Below are 21,260 nucleotides of genomic sequence, written 5' to 3' on the forward strand. Positions count from 1 at the left end.
CTTCTCCGGTCCTTTTTCTTAAACGCCTCAGGCCTCATGGCTTGTTCAACGTTTATGTCCAGAACTTATTATTATGGTTCGGGCACCATCATCACGTTGCTGTATCAATGAAATTAAAGCGAAATATTCAGATCTATACAATTATCAACATTCCATCATGACATTAGATAATAGATAGCGCCATATCAAACCGGTACAACATCCACCTCCATGAAACCATGAAACGGATGCCTCCAACCGCATCTCCACTTTTCAGCAGCGTACATGCGACCTTTCATGGTGCTGGCACTCCCGCCTATATGATCCATGACGAGACGAGACGAAATGACAAGTGTGGGTTCCTTGGTGTTGTGCGGACATAACAGGTCCGCTCCAAAAAGGCAGTCTTGTATGATGAGGTCTGCAGGCCGATGTCCCACAGAGGGCGGGAGGGGGGAGTGCTGCAGAGCATGTGCACGCAATATGTACGTGAGGATGGGCAACAGGGTACGGTGAATGATTAAACCACTAAAAACACGAGGACCGTCAGTACACAGGACGTTCGTTTGAGTATGCGAACACAAACCTGCCACCGGTTCCAACAAATCCTCCATATTTTCCATCACGCTGGAGTTCGTTCATCACGCCAAGGATGCCTCGCCATCCCCACTCACCGCATACCGGAAAATCATCTTCCACAAGCATGACCCATTCTGCTTGAGATGGACCCTTTTCAGAAGCCCACCGGAAAGCTTCTGCGACATGTAAATGCTGATTTGAATATGAGTCCGCATGCATGTCCGTGTCTGTATAGAATGTAATGGGCGCTTGAGCATAATGCTCCTTCGCGTGAGTGAATGACACGTGTGTAGTGGCATGCGTGAACACAGAGAGCACCGTGTTTGATTCGGCATAAGGGAGGTATGAGGAGATTGTTTGCGACAGCAGTGAGTCGGACGAAGCTGCATCACCCGGACGGGGATAGGAGAGAATGAGAATCTCCAAAAAGGGCTGTGTTCCATGAGGAGAAGTGGGCATACGTAATACTATCTTGCTCGGGAGCATGGTGGTAAGAATGACATGTAAGGGTATGAGGAGCAAGAAGAGTATCGCAGTCTGCATGACTATGCGCAACCGTCGCACGTCCAGCGCCATAGGGTGGTAGGGATGGTATCGCAGATACGATTTATTCGTGACCTGAACAGGCCATAGCACTACGGAGGCTACGGAGGCCATGGCATATGTCCACGGCGCACTGTCAAGCCAGCATAGGGTCAAACCCGTGCATATTATCACCAAGGATTCCATAGTATCGTTGCGAGACTTCTGAATTCGAGGATTTGTCCATGACTCAGCACCATACATTATGAGGTATGCTGCGAGTGCAGGACCGATGCCACTTGATGGACTCGTACAACGCCCAGTGGTTGAATAGTCGGGGGTAGGCCCATCCTACGCTACGAGAAAGCAGAAAGCCGGAAAGCGTTCTCGCGAAAGGAATGATGAACCAAAAGGCGAAAATATGAACCGCCAATACCTGCGGGAAGCATGCTACTATGGCGGCTTGAAGAAGGCGCGAAAGTTGACCAAGTGTATGCGTTGGCAAGGCCCAAAATGCAGTAATGAATGGCAGAAGGTCTTTCCCGTAGATGAGTTGTCGAGGTGTAAATTGAGTAAACCTCCAGGTAGGATTCAAGAAAGAAATGGCGAGCGGAAGAACGAGACTGAGAGCAAATACAATATTTATCTTCGATGGTCCATGTTGAGGCATCCTGGCACCATCCTCAACCAATTCCAAAACGGTCGAAGCAGTAGGCGCTAGTACTAATAGTCTTGGCAGCAGTCCGTGACCTAACTTGAAGAGTTTCGTGCACCCCATCGTGCGAGTACTCCACGTCATCGATTGGCTGACTTGATTAGCCTGTGCTCGATTGTAGTACTATAGTAGTATATTTATCGTATGTACTATGTATGCTATCCCGGGTCTACTATAGTCGACACATACTAAATTCAACGATGTGTTACAAGTTGCAACACGTTCGGATCCTGCGTTACAAGCCGACCCCACAACCTGCGACCTGTATAAGGCCGTCACATCGATTCTCGGATGCCCACCCCGCGGGCCAGTCGACCCATGAAGATCTCCTTGCTGTCCCAGATGGTCATCATTGCGGTGACCCGCGCTCTCCCTGTATTTGAATTACACCAGTCGATAACATGATGCACGCTAGATCGTTTGTGCGGTCTGCAGCCCTGAGCTCCGTACTTGGCAGCTCAAAAAATTCCGAAGTAGACTTGAGTCTTGGGGCGTGGAGCATTTTTGCTCCGGACAGGGAGATAACTGCCTGAATTAATCTTGACTCGGACTTCCCCGCAGGTCGTGAAAGTGGATGGAGTGTGGAGTCTCCTATAATAATACATCAATACGTAACCGCGCGGTCTCATGATACCACCTAGGTCGCGCCATCAAAGGTCATCGATGAACACGAGATGATTGCTGATTGGCATTGCCATTTGGCAATACGTAATGATCAGGCGTGCTTAATCTTACAAAACATATCTGAAGTCCCTATTCTGCCTATCCGTCAAATCCAGGAATTCCTATGCAGGCAGAATATTAGCCCTGTACCCGAAAATGAAAAATCGATTTGGAGAACGCACCTTATCGACCTTAACTTCCACACGCTTGCCATCCTCAGTGATTCGCTCGATAACGTATTCTTCTTCAACGTCGGAAGGCTCTGTATCGCGGATCCGGTTCTCTCGGACGAGGACAGCACGGATGACAAGGAGAATGATCGGACAGACGACGTAGCATGCGCCGATGACAGCCCATGGGATATGGTTACTGCACATGAATCATGATTACTTCGAATCTTGCTTCCTAAAGTCAGTCGAAGAATGACCTACCGCGGCTTGTATTGTGCCTTCCACATGAAGGGGCCAGCTGCATTACCAATGCAGTAAGCCGAGAGCATGATGGCATTAGTAGCAACCTGCAGGTTGCGGTTAACACTAAGGAAAGAGTTCAATAAATGGCGGAGTACCTACCCTCTTCGTATGGCCAGCAGTCACGCTATTGAGCCACGATAACGACAGTACAAATCCAGGCACACTGACACCAGCTACGGAGCGATGAGCATACAAACACATTATGAGCATCACACGCACACAGGAATTGGCCGATAAGAAGTCCAGTCTAATATCGTGTGGTGTGATATTACAGACAACTCGCTAAACTCGCAAAAGCACATACCTGATCCGACCAAGGAAGTAGGTTAACCAACAAGATGCCTATCCATGCCGGGACGAAGTAGATGGCACCGACATATGCTCTGGAATTGGGCCGTCGTGCAGCAAGACGAACACCAGTGAAGATTGTCAAGATTTCAATCACACCAGGAACACAGGTCAAGAGAGTCGTCTGTAGAGTGCTGAATCCGAACGAAGCGAGGATGAGTGATTGTTGGTTTGTCAATGAGTTAGGCACGTTGTCTAGAGCCGAGAAGAGGGCGAAGAGCCATGTTTTGGGGTCAGTCAGGGCCTCAATCATCCTAAATATGTGTACGTGAGGAATGAAAAATCACAATTACACCTAATACGTACTGCTCCATCTTGAAGTGTTTGTTTTCTACACCTGTTTGGTTTTCCTGCGCTGATTGTGAAATAAGGGGATATCAATTCGCTTAACAGACGTGCCTTGATGCGTTGCACGGCTTTGGCCCGCTCATCAGGAGTGAGGAACCAGGCATTCGTAGGGGAATCGGGGAACAAGAACCTTCATCAGGCGGAGATATCTTGGTTAAGAAGACTAGGTACCAAGAATTTTTCTTCATTAACTCACCAGAATGAGATGGCAAGGATCAATGTTATTATACCGGTGATGATCATGAGCCTGTGATCTATCAGAGAGAGTAGGAAGCGATGAAAAATAAATGTCAAACCATTGCCATGGTTCGAACCCGTTGGTCTTGATGTGCAAAGTACCGTAGCTGATGAAACCAGAGATGATTTGTGCTAGAGTCCGCGGGCTTAGGGGGCAAGATCAAGCATCGCATTCCAGTAAGCGCACCAGTGCCATTCATGAGAACTGGGGATTTAATTAGTCGACTTCGCCGATCATTTGCGAACTAGAACTTACACCAATAACCAACACGTAGCGTCTGTTCCGTTCGCGTGTAGAACATGGAGCTAACAATCAAGAATCCAGCCGTGATCGACCCCTCACATACGCCTAGTAACAAGCGCACAACAAGAAGCCCAGCAAAGTTTTTGCATGCTGCGTGACTTGCAAGTGCAATCGCCCAGATGAAGATATTAATACTAATGCAAGCTATCATTGATATTCGCGCTGATAATGCCTATGAAGCCTACCTCATCCATTTCCCGACCGGGAATCTCTGAAGGGCGAGGTTCTGGGGATACTCGAAGAGAAGATAACTGAGATAGAACACAGTGCCAAGCCTGAGAGATAAGTGTAAGGTAAATGCAAGCTCGAGCAATGGTTATCTTCTCACCAGTTATACCTGAAGACAGTTGACCTTCAAACTTTCAACTCCAAGAACAAGAAGACTTACTCATTGGTGGTCAGGTGCGTTGCCTGTCTGATAACATACGTCAGTACCGAGTTTGACTGGTCTCAATATACAATACTTACTGAATCCCAAGGATGGCCGCAGAACCCAAGGTTGTCTTGTCCATGAATTGTACCCTATGCGCATGTAAGCGCTGATTTGTAATGAATACAGACAACCTACCAGTAGAGAACTGGGCAGTGATGGTCAGACGCAATCGATTTAAACAACCGAGTAGAGCAATCGACTCACTACACATAAGAGGCATGATATGTTTATCGATCTTCCTCCTGAGACGAAAGGCTTTTGAACAACGCTGATGTGCATGCAGTTTTCACGGCGCACCTTATTCTCAAAGCCTCATCGGGATCGAGAGCTGAAGTCAACCCAGCAACGAGCTGGGCACCAGTGTCAACATCCTTGGTCGACAAAGAGACCCCTGCATGTTTCTCGTCTCCGAGTACAACACTGGAGGATTCCAGACTCATTTTGAGAGGACGTGAAGATGTGGCCGTAATTTGAAGGAAGAAGCTTCCAGCGCTTGCAAGTTGATTCGCCTATTTTATGTACGCACCTTAAAAGCTTGGCACCATCACGTTGGCGTAGATAAGGAATCAACAAGTATCTGTTGGGTGGATGCGCGTCTAGGCGCGTGTGCCTGTCCTGGAGCCGGGTGACTGTCATTCTGATCCAATTACCCCGTTAATAGGATGAGAGCAAACATACACGATCGACGGCAACCAATACGCAGCACAATTAAAAATAATCTCCGTCTCGGATCCAGAAATGCCACCGTTGAGTTTGGCGGATAGTGACATTTTTTCTCGCAGGTCCATCTATCGCATGTGACCCACCCGGACCGACGATCGAGGCATACTAAGTAGGGTATACCGTATTGCCCTACGCTACCGATACACGGTGTAGAGCAAATCGAGGGTTTTGGAGAACAGCCTGGCCTAAGTTCGGAGACGAGGCTCAATTGTGCCATGTAATAAGTTGCTGAGTAACGTGCATACTGAGTTTGGCCTAGTTTGACAACAAGCTCTGAATCAAGGTCATGCTCTGTTAAACCGTTTTGATCCAGTTTTGAACGCTCTCAGGTCATAAACTCTCAGACCCTCGAAATTTTTAGGTGCGCCTGAGCGCAAACGTATTTCTGTCTTGTTCGATGAATCTCACGCGGCTCTGTACGGTCACCGTAGTTCTGCCCCAGTCAAAGCGCATATATTTCACGAGCTCCCACAGATAATAGTCCAATTATTGACACCTGAACGGTTGTCCAGTATGACGTCCACCGTGACCGCCGCGTCTTTGCTGCCGACAGCAACGGGGCAGCTCAGCACACAACCGCCTATCACGCAGATCATTCCCATACTCCGTGCGACATTCAGTCTTCTGCGCACTTTCTTCTCTCAAGCCTCACGAGTTCTGGTTGTGCTCGCCACCCCGTTACTCATCTTCGTACCCTTTGTATCCCGCCTACTCGCTCCACTCATACTCGTCTTCCATATCGTATTGGACGCCGCAGTCTACACTCCATACACGATCATTTCCATCGCAGTTGTTGCGCTCTATCCCGTCTATATATTCTGCGGCGTTGCTTGCATCAGCGGTGCGGTTCTTGGTATTCTTGGCAGGTCCTTGGTCGCACTCTCGAACAACGCCATTGCTCCCGGACCACCGATGACTGCAGAGTCGCTGCCGGCGGCGTCGATGCGACCAAGGAAGAGGAGGAGAAAGAGTTCTTTTACGGAAGATTCATAATCTCTTTTGCTTTCACTTCGCTGTACAGCAGATAAGTTCCGACTGTCACGAAAAACAGTCATCTTCTAGAGCACAGGCTGTCCACCAATGAAGTTTAATTGGAGCCTGTTGCGTACTATATCCTACGTATAGGCCCTCAAGGATCCATTCAGGCGATAGGATTTCAGACTTAACTGTTAGTTATGGTTCAGCTCACGCAGTTCAGAATAAGTAAGCTAGCGATCATGTAACCTATGCACTGGGGTGGGAAGGGGAGTGAACTAGTATCCGATACTCCAATTTTTCTCGCTGTCGTCGAAACTTTCGCTGCTCCTCAAAGGGTACCTGCTCTGCGATCATCATCATCATCGCATGCGTCAAACGTCTTGATCATCGATTTGATGGCCTCGGATGCAAAGGTATACTGATCTACAAGCAATCTTCAGCACTACAGAAACACATGTCACGAAACAACTGACCACGGTCGTGAGGGTGGTGACGCGGATCTAAGTAGTGAAGAGGATCCTTCTTCAGGTCGCCGTACACACGCATACTCTGAACTTCCTGACGTATATCTCCTGATGGTGTTGTTAGCCTTAAAAATCTCGGAATCAGCTGAGATTTTACTGTAAGACGATAGAGATTTCAACGCGTCAGTCACACGCCGAATTTGGGCGGGATAATGACTACTGAGCATCTCGGCCAGTGTTTTGTCTGTCTTTATTTCACCACGTAATTCATCCTGAGGTTTTTATGAGCATGTTGCGCACCAGGCTGTCTTGAATCACTCACCGTGAAGCGCCATCTTGCATAAAACATGAGTGACGGCCAGGATGTCTACAGCTGCGCTTTTAAGACACCACACAAGAGCTTCTACAATTCCGACGCCAATCATGCGCAGACGTATGTCCTCTGTATCTAAATCAGTGTGCGTTCTCGATAGCAACATCCGGACCAACCATGATCAACGATGATGCGCAAGTATTTAGCAGCACTGTTCTGAACAGCGTCGATTTGAGTGTTTCCGAACATCTTGCGTAATATTCCAATAACGTTTCTTGGGTATTCGGGCGTATCGACAATAGTGGTCGGCTTGTGGACTGATCTGTATGTTACCTTCTCCAGGACGTAGTTGGCAATTTTCTTGGGCAGCCTTTGGGATGCATCCGTGACGTCGTAGTGGAAGTTCCAGGAACCGTTGTCGAGTGTAGGTGGATGCTTTGGATCTAACATCATGGATCGCAAGTCATCTGCCCCTCATAAGAACCCGAGAGCCTGTAGAAATACTAAATGTTCGAACCATTGTTGAATATCTCCTTCAGGATGTCCATGCCCTCTCGGTGAATCGTTCCGTCAAAAATGCGTTTCTCGACCATCTGCAGCAGGTGCAGGTCCACTTCTGTGTTCATTATCCACGCCTTGGCGTCGCCTAAATGTGACCCATTCAAACTCGTTAATCAAATGCCTCGGAGCACTCACCGTATTTCATGAGAGTCAAAAGCGCGTGCGCAGCAAATAATGCGTGGTCTGGTTTCGCCAAATTATCAACTATGCTTTGCACGCCTCCGCTATCAATGATTTGTTTGCGCAGTTTATCTGAAACGATATCAGTTTTCCTGGGGCAAATATTTGGCGAACCAAACCGTGTTTTGATAGCGTTGTGAGCTCCTCAGTGGCCTCTTTGCTCCTTTCTACTATGCTGCTTTTCGAAAACGCAACTAGTGTGTCTATGTGCGAACCCTGTGCTAGTGCATCACGCACATTTTCTGAATGACAGAAGTTATCTGTTAAGTAGGGTCTTTTGAGACGGTTTCGGACACGAACCGAATTCAGCGAGTTCCGTTAAACCACGCGGTCCACCACTCAGGCCCTGGTTGTCGAACTTGAATAGCCCAATCAACGTTACAAGAATATCGCATTCTATAGCCGCCGCACGGAGTTGTTCTATGTTCGGAAGAGCATTAGCGTTGATCACAGGAAATGGAAAGGTGCTTGAACCATTGTGGCAAATCTCGCATAATGCTGCCACTGCAGCCGGAGTGACAAAGAAATCACGACGTTTCATCAAGGTCTCGAGCATTCTGACAAGCTCCTTCCCTCTGATTCCAGACAGGTTATCCTGCGGGATTCTCCCTGAACACGAAATATCAGAATTTCATGATTTTGAATGAATCTATATCGGGACTCACTTTTGCTGGACATAGCTATTAAGATCCTTAAAGCAGCAACGGTAACGATCGCGGCTGAGATATAAATGAGGAAGGGTAACTCGGACAGATTGGCAGGAGATGATTCACATTCGTCTTTCAACATAGCAAGGATCTTTTCGATAAATTTGGATTGTGAAAGGATCCGAGTTGTTTCAACTTTAGTTCAGTCGCATATGAGGGGTGCGTTAGAGGGGCACAATGCGACTAACCGAAGCGTTGCGCAAGGAAAGACAGTGTCCTCGCTGCAATGAATTTGTTGTCGCCGGCCGTCTGACAGAGTTTGATGATTTGATCAATCAGTTCCTCTTTAAGGAGCTTGTTTCTTAGTATTTCTATTTCGCAAAGAGCTGGAAACGCTGCGCAAGCTCTGCCTTGGTAGATTGGGTCATTATCTTGGAGCATGTCCGGAACTTTGAGGTCGTCTAGTATGCGTTCCTTGATCAGGTCTTGTTTCTCGGCTGTGTTTTTCTGAGGAGTCGGAGACAGCGGTGGGAAGACAAGACATACCAAGTTTACAGTACGCGACGAATGCACTGAGGCGCACGAGACGTTTATCGGGTTCGTCTTGGGCCTTATCGACATCTCCGGTCTTCTCTGGAGCCGGTAGAGAGTCGATACCAAGTAAGCCCTCGAGCGACTCAAGTGCATTTGCGTTCCGGACAACTTCAACTCCGAGTTCTGGAATTAATACAATCAGGTCGGCACGCCATGATCATCTGGCAATCTCACCAGATGAACACATGAAGGCTAATCGATCAACGTAATCAAGTGTGTGTTTCTTGTGAATTGAACCGGCGAGAGCTTCAATGGTTGAACGTCTGAAAGGGAGTTCCCAGGCAGGACCAAGTTGTGATAACCGCTCCTTATCCGAGGCATTATGCCAGTAGATCGCTTCAGGCCATTGCTGGAGATTTCTCCAGAAAATTGCTTGTGACCGGTAGTTGGTATGAAACAGGACCGATGCATGGACCTTTTGACCGGGTAAGATGACACGACCTCTTCCAAAATGCGGTCTACATGTACTCAATGTAGCAGCCAAATGGAAGAACATTGCCACTTACCGTGTCGTATGCTGGTTAGAGTTATTGTAACGAAGACGTCTGATAGGCGAAACCTCAAGCAGCCACCACGGGAGGGTTAAAGAGTCCGTAATCTTGGGTTCCTTCAAATCTACAGATCTGAAAGCTACCTTTGGAGGATGGAGCAAAAGCCCTGCCTCGAGAGCTTCTTCACGCATCCATAGTAGAGGCATGTCTCCGAAGTTAAGCGGATCGCCCGTCTTCTCCCTGCTTCCACCTCCGCTGGAACAAGTTATCAAAGGATTGCCTTCCGGTACAGCTTGGGACACATACACATCGGAATGACTACCCGCAAACCAAACCTCTTTAATGTGAATATGATCTTCGTCCTTGGAAGGTGGGGACGATATGCCCTCGAGAGGTGGGGGCGATCCGTCCTCGAGCCAGTTCGATCGTTCGCTCATGCCACCGTAGACAAACTCAGGTAGGAATTTCACCCTGCGTTCATCTAGTGCCAGTGCCTGGCGGAAGTAGCAGACGTGATCACATGTATCGGTGGACGGTAAGTTCTTGGCCTTCCTGATACCAACAGACGAAACAGTGTCCCTAAAAGGTGCATTAGGTATGCTGATATGGTCGACTCAGGGATAACACTCGCCATACACCAATGAAATGCACTACAACATTTTTTCTCGAGAATGTGGCTTTGAATCCCTTCGCAAGATCGCAATCTTTGAGCTTCCCGCTGTTAATGGCGGAGTAAAGCTGGAAGCCACTGCTGAAGTCAGCTGGTGAGTGAAGAACAATCGTCAGATGCACTCACTAGGGGATCTGTTCTTTGTTTCCAGGTAATATGAGCCCCACCTATTAAAAGAATGATGAATAACAAGGATCAAACATCTAGATCAAAATCGATAGATACTTCGTGGATCATTCCTGCTAAAGCACGAACTTGGTATGCACCTCTTGAAAATCCTGGTCTCGCCTTTTAGTATAGCTGACTACATGTGATGTCCAGGCGACTTACCAAACAGGAAGATCTTATCGCCATCACGGTACTTGTCTGAGAGCCATCTGTAGGCATGCATAATGGTTCGGCTGATATTACTTTACTACCGTTACCGCGAGTCGTGAGGGTCAACTATATGATACTTACTGGGCAAATGCCAGATCAAAGACACTCGAGATCTGATCCATCAGTTGTGTATGCGCGAGACCTTCGGGCCTAGCATACGTTCCTACACCACTGTTGTAATAGGTCAACTGTGAGTCATCCTTGACGATCTTGCTATATAGTTCGACGATATTGGTGTTCTGGGTACGGACGTATATCATTATAATATATCATCGTTAAAGATGCGCGTCGCGCGACCTACTTTATCACCATATTTGTTTGACGTCCCGTCTGCAGAATTGAATAATCGTAATCCGGAACTATAAGTCGAAACGCGCACCAATGCAGATAACCAGATTTCTCCCTGGTTTCTTCTCCTTAGGACATTTACACGGTTTCTGTAGTCGAATGTTAAGAACGCTGCCAAGTTCTGACCCTGTGTCGTACCTCAGATGAACTGGCTGACATCTCAATGTTGGGTGAAGATCAACCTGTTCCCAATGTCGAGGCGGTATGACGTGCCACGATACTGGCTGGAGTGCGTGAAATATTAAATGGGTTATCTTGCATCAGTAAGGTTTATATTGCGCTAAAAAGAGTATGCCCACAAAGGTGGAGTACAGGAGACGCCACACCTCTTTGGAGGCTGAGTTTAGCCAGCTGAGGAAGAGCCGCACCAAATCCATGAAAACTGCCGTACGATTGAGTGAAATTGCTCGCTATTTTTCACACCGCGTTGCAAACATGATTGTTAGACAGCCGAGCAGGTGAGGCAAGTTTGCACATCGTCCTCAGCGTCAGAAGCAACGTTGGGCGTCTGGTTGTCTTTCTATGAACGCGTGACACAAGCATGCAATAACTGAATCATGACGTGATAAACGGAAGTGGAAAATGATAAGGCTGCATTGCGAAGACACCAAAAATCTAAGATGAAGTCGTTCATGCGAGGTGCGAGCATGCGGTATCACAATTTACGTACAAAGTGTTTTCCAATCATAACGCATCCCCAAAAGGTTTAGGGTCTCTTAGGGTAGGGACGATTCTTGTGCGGAGACTGTTTCTGGGAGTCTTCTCCTTCATGCCGCGCGGAACCACGTATTCATGAGAAGAATTTTCAGAATGAGTCACATAAGATGCGACCGATACGCCGGTAATAAATGCGAGAACGTCTCGTAAAGCGCTTGCCATGATATCTGCAGATCGAGCGCCCGGAAAAGCGTGATTGGCAGCATGTTTCAAAGCATACTATTCTGCAGAATGGGGTTGGAGTTGCGAGCAAAGGTCTAGACAATGATAAAATAAACAACTTGCGTAACGGCCTAGAAGTCAACCAGAAGCCATACGTCAGGAAGCTGGCCTCTTGAAATGACCAGCTTACGGCCCAAACGGCGTGTTGGACCCTGAATAAACTCTGTTATAGCATAGTTGTCTACCTTACACGCCCCAGTCAGATAGGAAATTGCAGAGTTCCGCAATGCACGCACACTGTGTTCGCGAAAGAGGGTAACAATATCAGGAATTGATGACATCTTCCCAAGCATAGAAGTATACCACCTAAAGGCACACTGATCAGTACATCTCAAGGGTTGAGTTGTCGATGTGACCAACTCGCCGGCACTTCGTCATCAACTGTAGGCTCGCTGAGAAAATGCGAGCGACGAAATTCGTTTCTCCGTCTGGAGGTATCATCCCCACTTCTGCTCCTGAGCAAACCTGAGTCAATTGTTGTTCTCTTACATTCGTGGACCACTGCATACCAAGCTCCTTGAATTCGGCTGAAAGTGAAACGTCCTCGGCGCTACTATAAAACGGCGGGTGACACATGGTGAAGTCGAAATTTATAAGTACTTGACGGTTGAAGAATTTACCCCGCTGAATTTAACCAGTAATAGTACGACGCACATGTCAAGCCCTCTGACAGTGTCAGAAACACAACTGGATTTCATTATGTCTTGTAGCCAAAGAACTTAATTTAATCTGTTTAGACCTCTAGGGTAAGGCAAAAATTGAAGTTCAAAACAGACGAAAATTGCAAGGCTCACTCAGTGGGGGCAGAGCCTGGTAGTGTTGATGAAGGGCCATAGTCGAAATAAAAGAGCGCTTCTGTTAAATGCCTGCCCTCAAATTTAAAGTTTATTCTCCCCTAGCCAGACCAATCGAAGGAAGACAGTCATTCCTTCGCATTGAGATCGTACTTGACCCCGGTTGATAATTTGAAAGACAATGAATAACATGGAAAGTTCAGCATCTCGGAGACTTTCACTTGACGTTCGGGTATTGTGGTCTAAGGGGAGGGTAGTGCCTCGCAAGGTCAGCGAAATCAGGGAGCTCGATGTACCAAGAGGGACCTTAGTTGAATGAGAGGGACCGCCGGCAGCATGCCAGACTCGGAACTGACTCATCTGAGTCTCTTCAGGGAGGTCGTGTTTACTAAGCGAGAAGCTTACTGAAATTTCTGCCAGGTTCTGCCACAACAAGTACTAGCGTCACGCGAAGCTCGAAGTTCTTTTCGACGTCCGTGCAGTGTACTACGGTCACGTTCGTCTACGCTCTCTACTAAACGTCGATCGAAATTTGAACATTCGCGACGGTCGAGGGTTGAAAAACTCTCTCCATCGTGTCACACGTTGCACAAGCTCACAGACCCTCGAACTTTTTGGTGCGCCTGAGCACAAACACAGAACTTGTCTTGTTCACTAAATCTCACATGGCTCTGTACGGTTCAGCTCTAACTTAGTCGAAGCGCGACAAACGTTTCACGAGCTCCTAGAGACAATAATTCAACTGCTGACACGTGAACGGTTGTCCAATATAACGTCCACCGCGACCGCGTCTTTGCTGCCGACTGCCATGGGGTAGCTCAGCACACAACTGCCTATCATGCAGATCATTCCCATTCACCGTGCGACATTCAGTCTTTAGTCTTCTGCGCACCTTTTTGTCCCAAGCATCATGAGTTGTGGTCGCACTCGCTACTCATTTTCGTCATACTCATCTTCTATATCGCATTGGACGCCGCAGTCTACCCTCTATACACGATCATTTCTAGCGTAGCTGCTGCGCTCTATCCCGTCCATATATTCTGCGCTGTTGCTTGCATCAGCGGAGTGGTTCTTGGAATTATTGGCAGAATTTTGGTCGCACTCTCAAATGACGTCATTGCTCCCAAACCACCCATGATTGCTGAGTCGCTGCAGGTGGTCTCGATGCGACCGAGGAAGAGGAGAAGAAAGAGTTCTTTAACGGAATATTCATAGTCTCTTTTATTTCGCTGTTCAGCAGACGAATTGGGATTGTCACGAAAAAAACAGCAATCTTATCGAGCATAGGCTGTCCACCAATGAAGTTTACCTGGAGCCTCTTGCGTACTATATCCTATGGATAGGCCCTCAAGGATCCATTCAGGCGATACGATTTCAGACTTAACTGTCAGCTATGGTTCAGCTCACGCAGTTCATAATAAGTAAGTGCAACCTGTGCACCGAAGTGGGAAGGGGAGTAGACTAGTATCCCGTACTCTAATGATTAATGTTCTTCGCAATCGTCGAAGCTTTCGCTGCTCCTCAAAGGTTAGCTACTCTGTGATTTTCTTCGTCAAATGTCTTGATCATCGATTTGATGGCGTTGGATGCAAGGGTATGCTGATCTACAAGCAACCTTCAGTGCGATAAGAACAGATGTCGCGAAACAACTGACCACGGTCGTGGGGGTGGTGATGCGGATCCAAGTAGTGAAGAGCATCCTTCTCAAGCTGTCTGTACACACGCATACTCTGAACTTTCCGGCGTATATCCTCTGATAGTGTTGTTAGTTTCAAATAAATCTCGGAATCAAATGAATTTTTACCGCAAGACGATAGAGATTCCAATGCGGCAGTCACGCGCAGAATTTCGGCGGGATAATGACTACTGAGCATCTCAGCCAGAATTTTGTCTGTCTTGATTATTTCACTACGTAATTCAGCTGAGGTTTTCATCAGCACACCACGCAACTCGTTGTCTTGAACCACTCACGATGATCCGCGATCTTTTTCAAAACATCATTGACAATCCGGATGTCCACATCCTTGATACACCACACAAGAGCTTTTACGATTCCGACGCCAACCATGGACGAGAGTGCGTCCTCTGTGTATCCATCAGTTTGTGTTCTCGATAGCAACATCCAAACCAACTATGATTAGCAATAACGCGGAGGTATCTCACAGCGCTCTTCTGGACTGAGTCGAGCCGAGTGTTTTCAAGCAACTTGTGCAAAATCCCGATGACATTTCCTTGGTACTGTTGGACAGTGGTCGGCGATCCGTGTATTACCTTCTCCAAGATGCAGTTGGCAAGTTTCTTGGGCAGCCTTTGCCAGGGTGCACCCGTGCCGGGGAAATTCCAGGAACCATTATTATCGAGTGACAGTTGATGCCTTGGCGCTAACATCATAGATCGCAGGTCATCTGCAGCTCATAAGAACCCAAGAAGCTGTGGAAATATTGAATGTGCAAACCATTTTCGAATATCTCCTCAAGGATGACCATGCCCTCTCGGCGAATTGTTCCGTCAAAAATGCGTTTCTCGACCATCTGCAGTAGGTGCAGGTCCACTTCAGTGTTCATTATCCGTGCCTTGGCGTCGTCTAAATGTGACCCATTCAAACTTGTTAACAAAATGCCTCGGAGCACTCACCGTGTTTCATGAGAGTCAAAAGCGCGTGCGCAGCAAATAATGCGTGGTCTGGTTTCGCCAAGTTATCGACTATGCTTTCCACACCTCCTCTATCAATTATTTGTTCGCGGAGTGTATCTGGGACAATATGAGCTTTCCTGGAGCAAATATTCGTTAGATCACACCGTGTTCTGATAGCCTTGTGAGTTCCTCAGTGGCCTCTTTGCTCCTTTCTACTTTCCTGCTTTTCGAAAACTTGACTAGCGTGTCGATGTGCGAACCCTTTGTTAGCTCATCACGCACGTCCTCTGAATAATCGAAGAAATTATCTGGTTAGCAGGGTATTTTTACATGGTTTCGGATACGAACCGAATTCAGCGAGTTCCGTTAAACCACGCGGTCCCCCACTCAGACCATGATCATCGGACTTGAACAGCTTAATTAATGTGGCAAGGACACCGCATTGTATAGCCTCCGTACGGAGCTGGCCTGTGTTCGAAAGAGCATCAGACTTGATCACAGGAATGGGAAGGGTACTTGAACCATTGGAGCAAATCCTGCACAATGCAGCTACCGCGGCCGGAGTAACGAAGAAATCACGACCTTTCATCAGCGTCTTGAGCGTTTTGACAAGTTCCTTCCCCATTTTAGACAGGGTATCCTCCTTGATGCTCTCTGAGCACGAAATTTTAGAATATCATATTGGTGATTGTTGAACGCTAGGCCTGACCTACTCTGAACATGGCTTCTAAAATCCTTAATGCAGCGGCGACAACGACCTCGGCTGGCATACATCTTAGGAAGAATAGTAGATTAGGAGGGGAAAGCTCACATTTTTCTTTCAACATAGCAAGAATTTTATCAATGCACTCGGGCGTTGAAAGGATGGGACAAGCTTCATCTGCAGTTCAATCGCATGTGTTTGAATCTACGGAGAGACATAACGAAACTCACTAGCGAAGTGTTGGGCAAGGAAAGACAATGTTCTCGCTGCAATGCATTTGTTTTCTCCGGGCGTCCGACAGAGCTCGATTATTTTATGGATCAGATCTTCTTTAAGGAGCTTATCTCTTAGCGTTCTGATCTCACAAAGGGCTGGAAAGGCTGCGCAAGCTCTGCCTTGGTATATTGGGTCCTCGAGCATGCCGGGAACATCGAGATCGTCGAGTATACGTTCCTTGATCATGTCTTTGTTCTCGCCTGTGTGTTTCTGAGAATTAGAAGATGGTGATGGGGAGACAAGACATACCAAGTTCGCAGTACGCGACGAATGCGCTCAGGCGCACGAGACGGGGATCGGGTTCCTTTTTGGCCTTATCAGCACCTCTGTCCTGCTCGGGATTCGCTACAGGGGATCCCTCCTCCTTATCTTCTGCAGGTTCGACGCCTTCGGTAGGTTTGTTGTCGATACCGAGCAAGCCTTCTAGCGTCTCAAGTGCATTGACCTTCTTGACCGCCTTGACTCCAAGGTCTGGAACACATAAAATCAGGTCAGCAAGTTACAACCATCTGGCATCTCACCAAATGAACACATGAATGCCAAGCGATCGACGTAATCAAGGTTGTTTTTCTTGTGGATTCCAACGAGAGCTTCAGCAGTCGAGTATTTGAAAGGAGCTTGTTCCCAGGAAGGACCAAGTCGCGATAACTGCTCCTCTGAGGCTTTATGCCAGTACATTGCTTCAGGCCATTGCTGAAGATTTCTCCAGAAAATTGCTTTCGACCGATAGTTAGTACGAAACAGAACCGACGCATGGACCTTTTGACCGGGCAAAATGACACGCTCTCTTCCAAGATGCGGCCTACACGTGTACTCAATATGTAAGTCAGACGGAGGGAGGAACGTCGCAACTTACCATATCGTGTCCTCTTTGGAGTTATTGTAGCGAAGACGTCTGATCGGCAAAGCCTCAAGTAGCCCCCACAGGAAGGTTAAAGAGTCGGTGATCTTAGGTTCCTCGAAGTCTTCATATTTGAAAGCTACCTTGGGAGGATTGAGCAGAAGCCCTGCGTCGAGGGCTTCTTCACGCATCCATAGTAGAGGCATGTCTTCGAAGTCGAGGGGATGGCTCGTCCCCCTCCTTCCACCTCCTCTGAAACAAGTTATCAGAGGATTGCCTTCCGGTACAAAGGATACATACACATCTGAATGGCTACCAGCAAACCAAACCTCCTTAATATGATCTTGGCCCTTGGGAGATGACGACAGTTTATCTTCGTCCTTGGAAAATGACGATGGTTTATCTTCGACCCAGTTCGATCGATCGCTCATGCTGCCATAGACATATTCAGGTAGAAATTTCACTCGACGCTCATCTAGCGCGAGTGCTTGGCGAAAGTAGCAGACGTGATCGCATGTATCGGTGGACGGCAAATTCTTGGCCTTCCTTACACCAACAGATGAAACGGTGTCCCTAAGTGAGGCATCAGGTATGATAATATGGTCGCACTCGGGGATAATACACACCATACGCCGATGAAATGTATCGCTACGCTGTTTCTCGAGAACGACTCTTTGAATTCCTTCGCAAGTTCCCTATCCTTGGGCCTCCCACTATTGATGTCTGAGTAGAGCTGGAAGGCACTGTTGAAGTCAGCTGATCAGTCAAGAACGATGATCGGATATACACACTGGGGGATCTGTTCTCGGTTGCCGGGTAATATGAGCCCCACCTATCGAAAGAATAATGAACATCAAAGATCGTAGACCACAGATCAGTCGATAGATACTTCGTGGATCATTCCTGCCAACGCACGAACTTGGTATGCACCTCTTGAAAAGCCTGGCCTCGACTTTTAGTATGGCTAACTACATGCAATATCCAGGGGACTTACCAAACAGGAAGATCTTATCACCAATCTTGTATTTGTCTGAGAGCCATTCATAGGCGTGCATGATATTTTTGCTGATATTACTTCACGTGTTCAAGGCCGTTACCGCGAGCCACGCAGGGTCAAAATCCAACAAACTTACTGAGCAATGGCCAGGTCCAAGATACTCGAAACGTGCTCCACCACGCGTGTGTGTGTAAGACCGTAGGGCCTGGAGTATGTTCCTACACCACTGTTGTAGTACGTTAACTGTGTGTCAGTCTTGATGATCTTGCTGTATAGTTCGACAATATTGGTATTCTGGGTACGGTTATCGTCATCACCCATCATCGCAGAAGGCGTGCGCGACCTACTTTATCACCAAACTTGTTCGATGTCCCATCTGTAGACTTGAACAATCGACTCATCTGGAATTGTAAGTTAAAACGCGCACCGATGCAGATAATCAGATTTCTCCCTGGTGGATCGACAGTGGGACATTTACACGATGTCTGCACTCGATATTAAGAAGTGTGCTGCTGAGTTCGGTCCCAGTATCGTACCTCAGATGAACTGGCTGACGTCCGAGTGTTAGGTGAAGATGAATTGGTTGGGTTGTTCCCCGATGTCAAGGCGTTTGGGTCTGCTATCATACTGACTGGATGTTAGATGTTCTCTGGTATCAAGGCGCTTTATATTGCGCTGAACAGAGTATGCCAAAGGAGGTGTGGCAACCTGCACATGGGCTGCATGCGGGAGTGCTCCGCATAGTACAGGAGACGCCATCCTTAATGAAATATTTGGCGTGCTGAAGAAGAGTCACACTAGATCTAGGGTGAAATAGTTCGCTATTTTGCACACCGTGTTACCAACTTCATGACTGTTCGATAGCCGAGGAGCTGAGGCGAGTATGCGCATGATTTTTGGCGTCAGAAGCAACGTTGGGCGTCTTGTTCTCTGGTTATGAACACGTGACACCGGCATGTGCAAGGGCTCAGGGGCACAATCGTGAGGATGCATGAGGACACCAAAAATCTGAGACGGAATCGTAGGTACAAGCATGTACTTACGTACATTTTTTTTCAATCAGAACACATCCCCACGGCTCTTGTAGGGTAGATACTGTGCGGCTTACATGACTAGCGAAGCTCTCAAAGATCAACCGATCTTTGCCCTCAATCCAAGCTCGCATGGGATGTCACCCTTTGAAACATAGGAGGATGAGGCCTTGAGGGTTCTCGGCATGCAATCGAACAACGCAAGGCTGACGGTTCTTGATCTGCGCAGACTGTTTCTGGAAGTCTTCCCCTGCGTGCTACACAGGACTACGTGTTCCTTCGGGCATGCACCAGCATGGTAGAAGAATTTTCAGAAGTTACATAAGATGCGCTGGTGAGATGTCTGCAGGTCGAGCGCCCGGAGAAACCTGATGCAGCGTGTTTCCAGAAATATTCTTCACGGTTAGATTCGAGATGCAAATTTAGGCCCAGACAATGATGAAATAAAGAACTTGCGTAGTGCCCTAGAAGTCAACAAGACATCCTGCTTTTGGAAGCCTGGCATCTTGAAATGACCAGCCAGTAGCCTAACGGCGTGTGGCCCAAGAGGCAGGGAGGTTAGCGCCTGGCAAAGCCAGCGAAATTAGGGGGCTTGTTATACGGATTGCGAGGATACATGCAATCTGATTCCCAAGAGGGATTTCAGACTGAGGAACCGATGCACAGTCTGAAGTGCATGTAATCTTAGGGTTTGGCTGGGTTTGAATTATGCGCAACCGAATATGTAGTAGACCTGCCCTGCCTCAAACGGCCACGTTGAATTTGTCTGTGCCCTCTGCAAACGTTAATCGAGATCATTGATCATTGAACCTCGAGTCAGTCGAGCGTTGAAAACTTTTATCTATCATGTCGCACGTTTCGGACCCTCGAACTTTTTAGGTGCGGTCTTGGGCACTAACTTAAAATCTCACGCGGCTCTGTACGGTTCAGCTCTAACTTTGAACTCAGTCGAAGTACACATAGTGCGTTTCATGAGCTCCCACTGACACTAATACTGCTGACAGCTGAACATTCGAACGTTGTCCAATATGACGTCCACCGCGACCGCGTCTTTGCTGCCGACAGCAGCACTAAACTACCCATCACGCAGATCATTCCCATCCGTGCGACATTCAGTCTTCTGCGCACTTTCTTGTTTCAAGCCTCGCGAGTTGTGGTCGCGCTACTCCGTTGCTCCCCTCGTATCCCGCCTCCTTACTCCTGTCATACTCGACTTCCATATCATATTGAACGCCGTAGTCTACATCCCGTACACGATATGGCATTTCCAGCGTAGCTGCTGCGCTCTAACCCGTATATATATTCTGCAGCGTTGCTTGTATCAGCGGAGCGGTTCTTGGTATTCTTAGCAGGCCTTTGGTCGATTGCTCCCGAACTGCCGATGACTGCTGAGTCGCTACAGGTGGTCTCGATGCCACTGAGGAAGAGGATCACAAAGAGTTCTTTCACGGAAGATACATAGTCTCTTTCACTCCTATTTCGTTGTTCAGCAGATGGGTTGTGACTGTCATGAAAAACAATAATCTTGTAGAGTGCAGGCTGTTCACTGATGAATTCTACCTGGAGCCTCTTGCGTACTATATCCTATGTACAGGCCCTCAAGGATCCATTCAGGCAATACTTAAGTGGGTAGCTCACGCAGTTTAAAATAAGCACTACTATAGTAGTCAGCCAATTAAAATTGTCGATCGTTTCCTATATTTTAATGTTCTTCGTAGTTGCTCCTCAAAGGTTACTTGCTCTGCGATCTTCATCGTCACATGTGTCAAATGTGTCAATCATCGACCCAATGGCTTTGGCTGCAGAGGTATACAGATCTAGAGCAACCTTCAGCACGACGAGAACAAATGTTGCAGAACAACTGACCACGGTCGTGGGGGTTGTGATGCTGGTCTAAGTAGTGAAGAGGATTCTTCTCCAGGCTTTGGTATGCAGGCATATTCTGAACTGTCTGGCGTATATTACCTGATGTTGTCGTTAGCTTCATCACGGAATGAGGTGCACGCTGGTGCACGTGCGTTTCTTTTTACGGTAAGATGATAAAGATGTCAACGCAGTAGTCACACGTCGAATTTCGGCAGGATAATGACTACTGAG

General features: G+C 47.6%; 8 protein-coding genes across 8 annotated transcripts; 1 reads left to right on the plus strand and 7 right to left on the minus strand.

Moving 5' to 3' along the window:
* Positions 1-82: 82 nt before the first annotated feature.
* EDB91DRAFT_1106785 (uncharacterized protein) lies at positions 83-1,826 on the minus strand. Its single transcript, XM_041317492.1, is given in 3 exon segments — positions 83-507; positions 566-1,378; positions 1,398-1,826. The coding sequence occupies 3 exon segments, from the start codon at positions 1,748-1,750 to the stop codon at positions 186-188; spliced, it is 1,488 nt and encodes a 495-aa protein (XP_041181653.1). The 5' UTR covers positions 1,751-1,826; the 3' UTR covers positions 83-185.
* A 389-nt stretch (positions 1,827-2,215) lies between these two features.
* On the minus strand, positions 2,216-5,041 carry EDB91DRAFT_1303222 (MFS general substrate transporter; the record flags this gene model as incomplete). Its single annotated transcript, XM_041325001.1, has 19 exons — positions 2,216-2,580; positions 2,641-2,827; positions 2,890-2,975; positions 3,031-3,104; positions 3,151-3,178; positions 3,236-3,533; positions 3,586-3,634; positions 3,675-3,757; positions 3,824-3,874; positions 3,924-3,996; positions 4,052-4,069; positions 4,121-4,302; positions 4,354-4,443; positions 4,497-4,505; positions 4,557-4,583; positions 4,637-4,690; positions 4,737-4,746; positions 4,806-4,843; positions 4,899-5,041. The coding sequence occupies 19 exons, from the start codon at positions 5,039-5,041 to the stop codon at positions 2,527-2,529; spliced, it is 1,554 nt and encodes a 517-aa protein (XP_041181654.1). The 3' UTR covers positions 2,216-2,526.
* Positions 5,042-5,837: 796 nt separating this feature from the next.
* On the plus strand, positions 5,838-6,317 carry EDB91DRAFT_1046242 (uncharacterized protein; the record flags this gene model as incomplete). The annotated part of the gene is made up of 1 exon (XM_041313250.1): positions 5,838-6,317. The coding sequence occupies one exon, from the start codon at positions 5,838-5,840 to the stop codon at positions 6,315-6,317; it is 480 nt and encodes a 159-aa protein (XP_041181655.1).
* A 1,340-nt stretch (positions 6,318-7,657) lies between these two features.
* On the minus strand, positions 7,658-8,666 carry EDB91DRAFT_684624 (uncharacterized protein). Its single transcript, XM_041328087.1, has 5 exons — positions 8,594-8,666; positions 8,486-8,539; positions 8,295-8,429; positions 8,121-8,240; positions 7,658-8,062 (listed from the first exon to the last, which is right to left on the minus strand). Exons 1-5 carry the CDS (start codon positions 8,607-8,609, stop codon positions 7,845-7,847), a joined length of 543 nt encoding a protein of 180 aa, XP_041181656.1. The 5' UTR covers positions 8,610-8,666; the 3' UTR covers positions 7,658-7,844.
* A 552-nt stretch (positions 8,667-9,218) lies between these two features.
* On the minus strand, positions 9,219-11,025 carry EDB91DRAFT_1046109 (uncharacterized protein; the record flags this gene model as incomplete). Its single annotated transcript, XM_041313238.1, has 10 exons — positions 9,219-9,519; positions 9,568-9,785; positions 9,861-10,131; positions 10,178-10,300; positions 10,349-10,389; positions 10,448-10,500; positions 10,553-10,632; positions 10,682-10,839; positions 10,902-10,930; positions 10,980-11,025. Coding segments are annotated over 10 exons (1,320 nt in total), but the record flags the coding sequence as incomplete, so codon positions are not given.
* A 933-nt stretch (positions 11,026-11,958) lies between these two features.
* Positions 11,959-12,472, minus strand: EDB91DRAFT_1046231 (uncharacterized protein; the record flags this gene model as incomplete). The annotated part of the gene is made up of 3 exons (XM_041313248.1): positions 11,959-12,068; positions 12,120-12,193; positions 12,258-12,472. Coding segments are annotated over 3 exons (399 nt in total), but the record flags the coding sequence as incomplete, so codon positions are not given.
* A 1,612-nt stretch (positions 12,473-14,084) lies between these two features.
* Positions 14,085-16,012, minus strand: EDB91DRAFT_684860 (armadillo-type protein). Its single transcript, XM_041328088.1, has 10 exons — positions 15,838-16,012; positions 15,664-15,783; positions 15,480-15,602; positions 15,316-15,432; positions 15,137-15,265; positions 14,814-15,086; positions 14,653-14,766; positions 14,486-14,602; positions 14,336-14,434; positions 14,085-14,285 (listed from the first exon to the last, which is right to left on the minus strand). Exons 1-10 carry the CDS (start codon positions 15,938-15,940, stop codon positions 14,203-14,205), a joined length of 1,278 nt encoding a protein of 425 aa, XP_041181659.1. The 5' UTR covers positions 15,941-16,012; the 3' UTR covers positions 14,085-14,202.
* Positions 16,013-16,780: 768 nt separating this feature from the next.
* Positions 16,781-19,157, minus strand: EDB91DRAFT_1217017 (uncharacterized protein; the record flags this gene model as incomplete). The annotated part of the gene is made up of 12 exons (XM_041320843.1): positions 18,967-19,157; positions 18,669-18,913; positions 18,560-18,617; positions 18,480-18,508; positions 18,269-18,426; positions 18,130-18,209; positions 18,025-18,077; positions 17,927-17,967; positions 17,762-17,878; positions 17,436-17,708; positions 17,151-17,363; positions 16,781-17,096 (listed from the first exon to the last, which is right to left on the minus strand). Exons 2-12 carry the CDS (start codon positions 18,756-18,758, stop codon positions 16,781-16,783), a joined length of 1,428 nt encoding a protein of 475 aa, XP_041181660.1. The 5' UTR covers positions 18,759-18,913; positions 18,967-19,157.
* Between the last annotated feature and the right edge of the window lie 2,103 nt (positions 19,158-21,260).

Source organism: Suillus paluster (assembly GCF_016628075.1).
Source record: "Suillus paluster strain FC165 chromosome Unknown EDB91scaffold_6, whole genome shotgun sequence".
Classification (NCBI taxonomy): domain Eukaryota; kingdom Fungi; phylum Basidiomycota; class Agaricomycetes; order Boletales; family Suillaceae; genus Suillus; species Suillus paluster.

What these genes read in the sequence shown, in the direction of transcription:
- EDB91DRAFT_684624 (XM_041328087.1), bottom strand. An exon ending in AATAGCTATGTCCAGCAAAA is followed by an intron (nt 8,430 to 8,485) that starts GTGAGTCCCGAT and finishes TTTCGTGTTCAG; the next exon opens with GGAGAATCCCGCAGGATAAC. An exon ending in AACGGAACTCGCTGAATTCG is followed by an intron (nt 8,063 to 8,120) that starts GTTCGTGTCCGA and finishes TCTGTCATTCAG; the next exon opens with AAAATGTGCGTGATGCACTA.
- EDB91DRAFT_684860 (XM_041328088.1), bottom strand. Translation starts at nt 15,940, where the DNA reads ATGGGGAAGGAACTTGTCAAAACGCTCAAGACGCTGATGAAAGGTCGT. An exon ending in CACAAGGCTATCAGAACACG is followed by an intron (nt 15,433 to 15,479) that starts GTGTGATCTAAC and finishes ATATTGTCCCAG; the next exon opens with ATACACTCCGCGAACAAATA. An exon ending in GAAAAAGATCGCGGATCATC is followed by an intron (nt 14,603 to 14,652) that starts GTGAGTGGTTCA and finishes TGAAAACCTCAG; the next exon opens with CTGAATTACGTAGTGAAATA.
- EDB91DRAFT_1106785 (XM_041317492.1), bottom strand. Translation starts at nt 1,750, where the DNA reads ATGCCTCAACATGGACCATCGAAGATAAATATTGTATTTGCTCTCAGT. An exon ending in TTTGTTGGAACCGGTGGCAG is followed by an intron (nt 508 to 565) that starts GTTTGTGTTCGC and finishes TCGTGTTTTTAG; the next exon opens with TGGTTTAATCATTCACCGTA.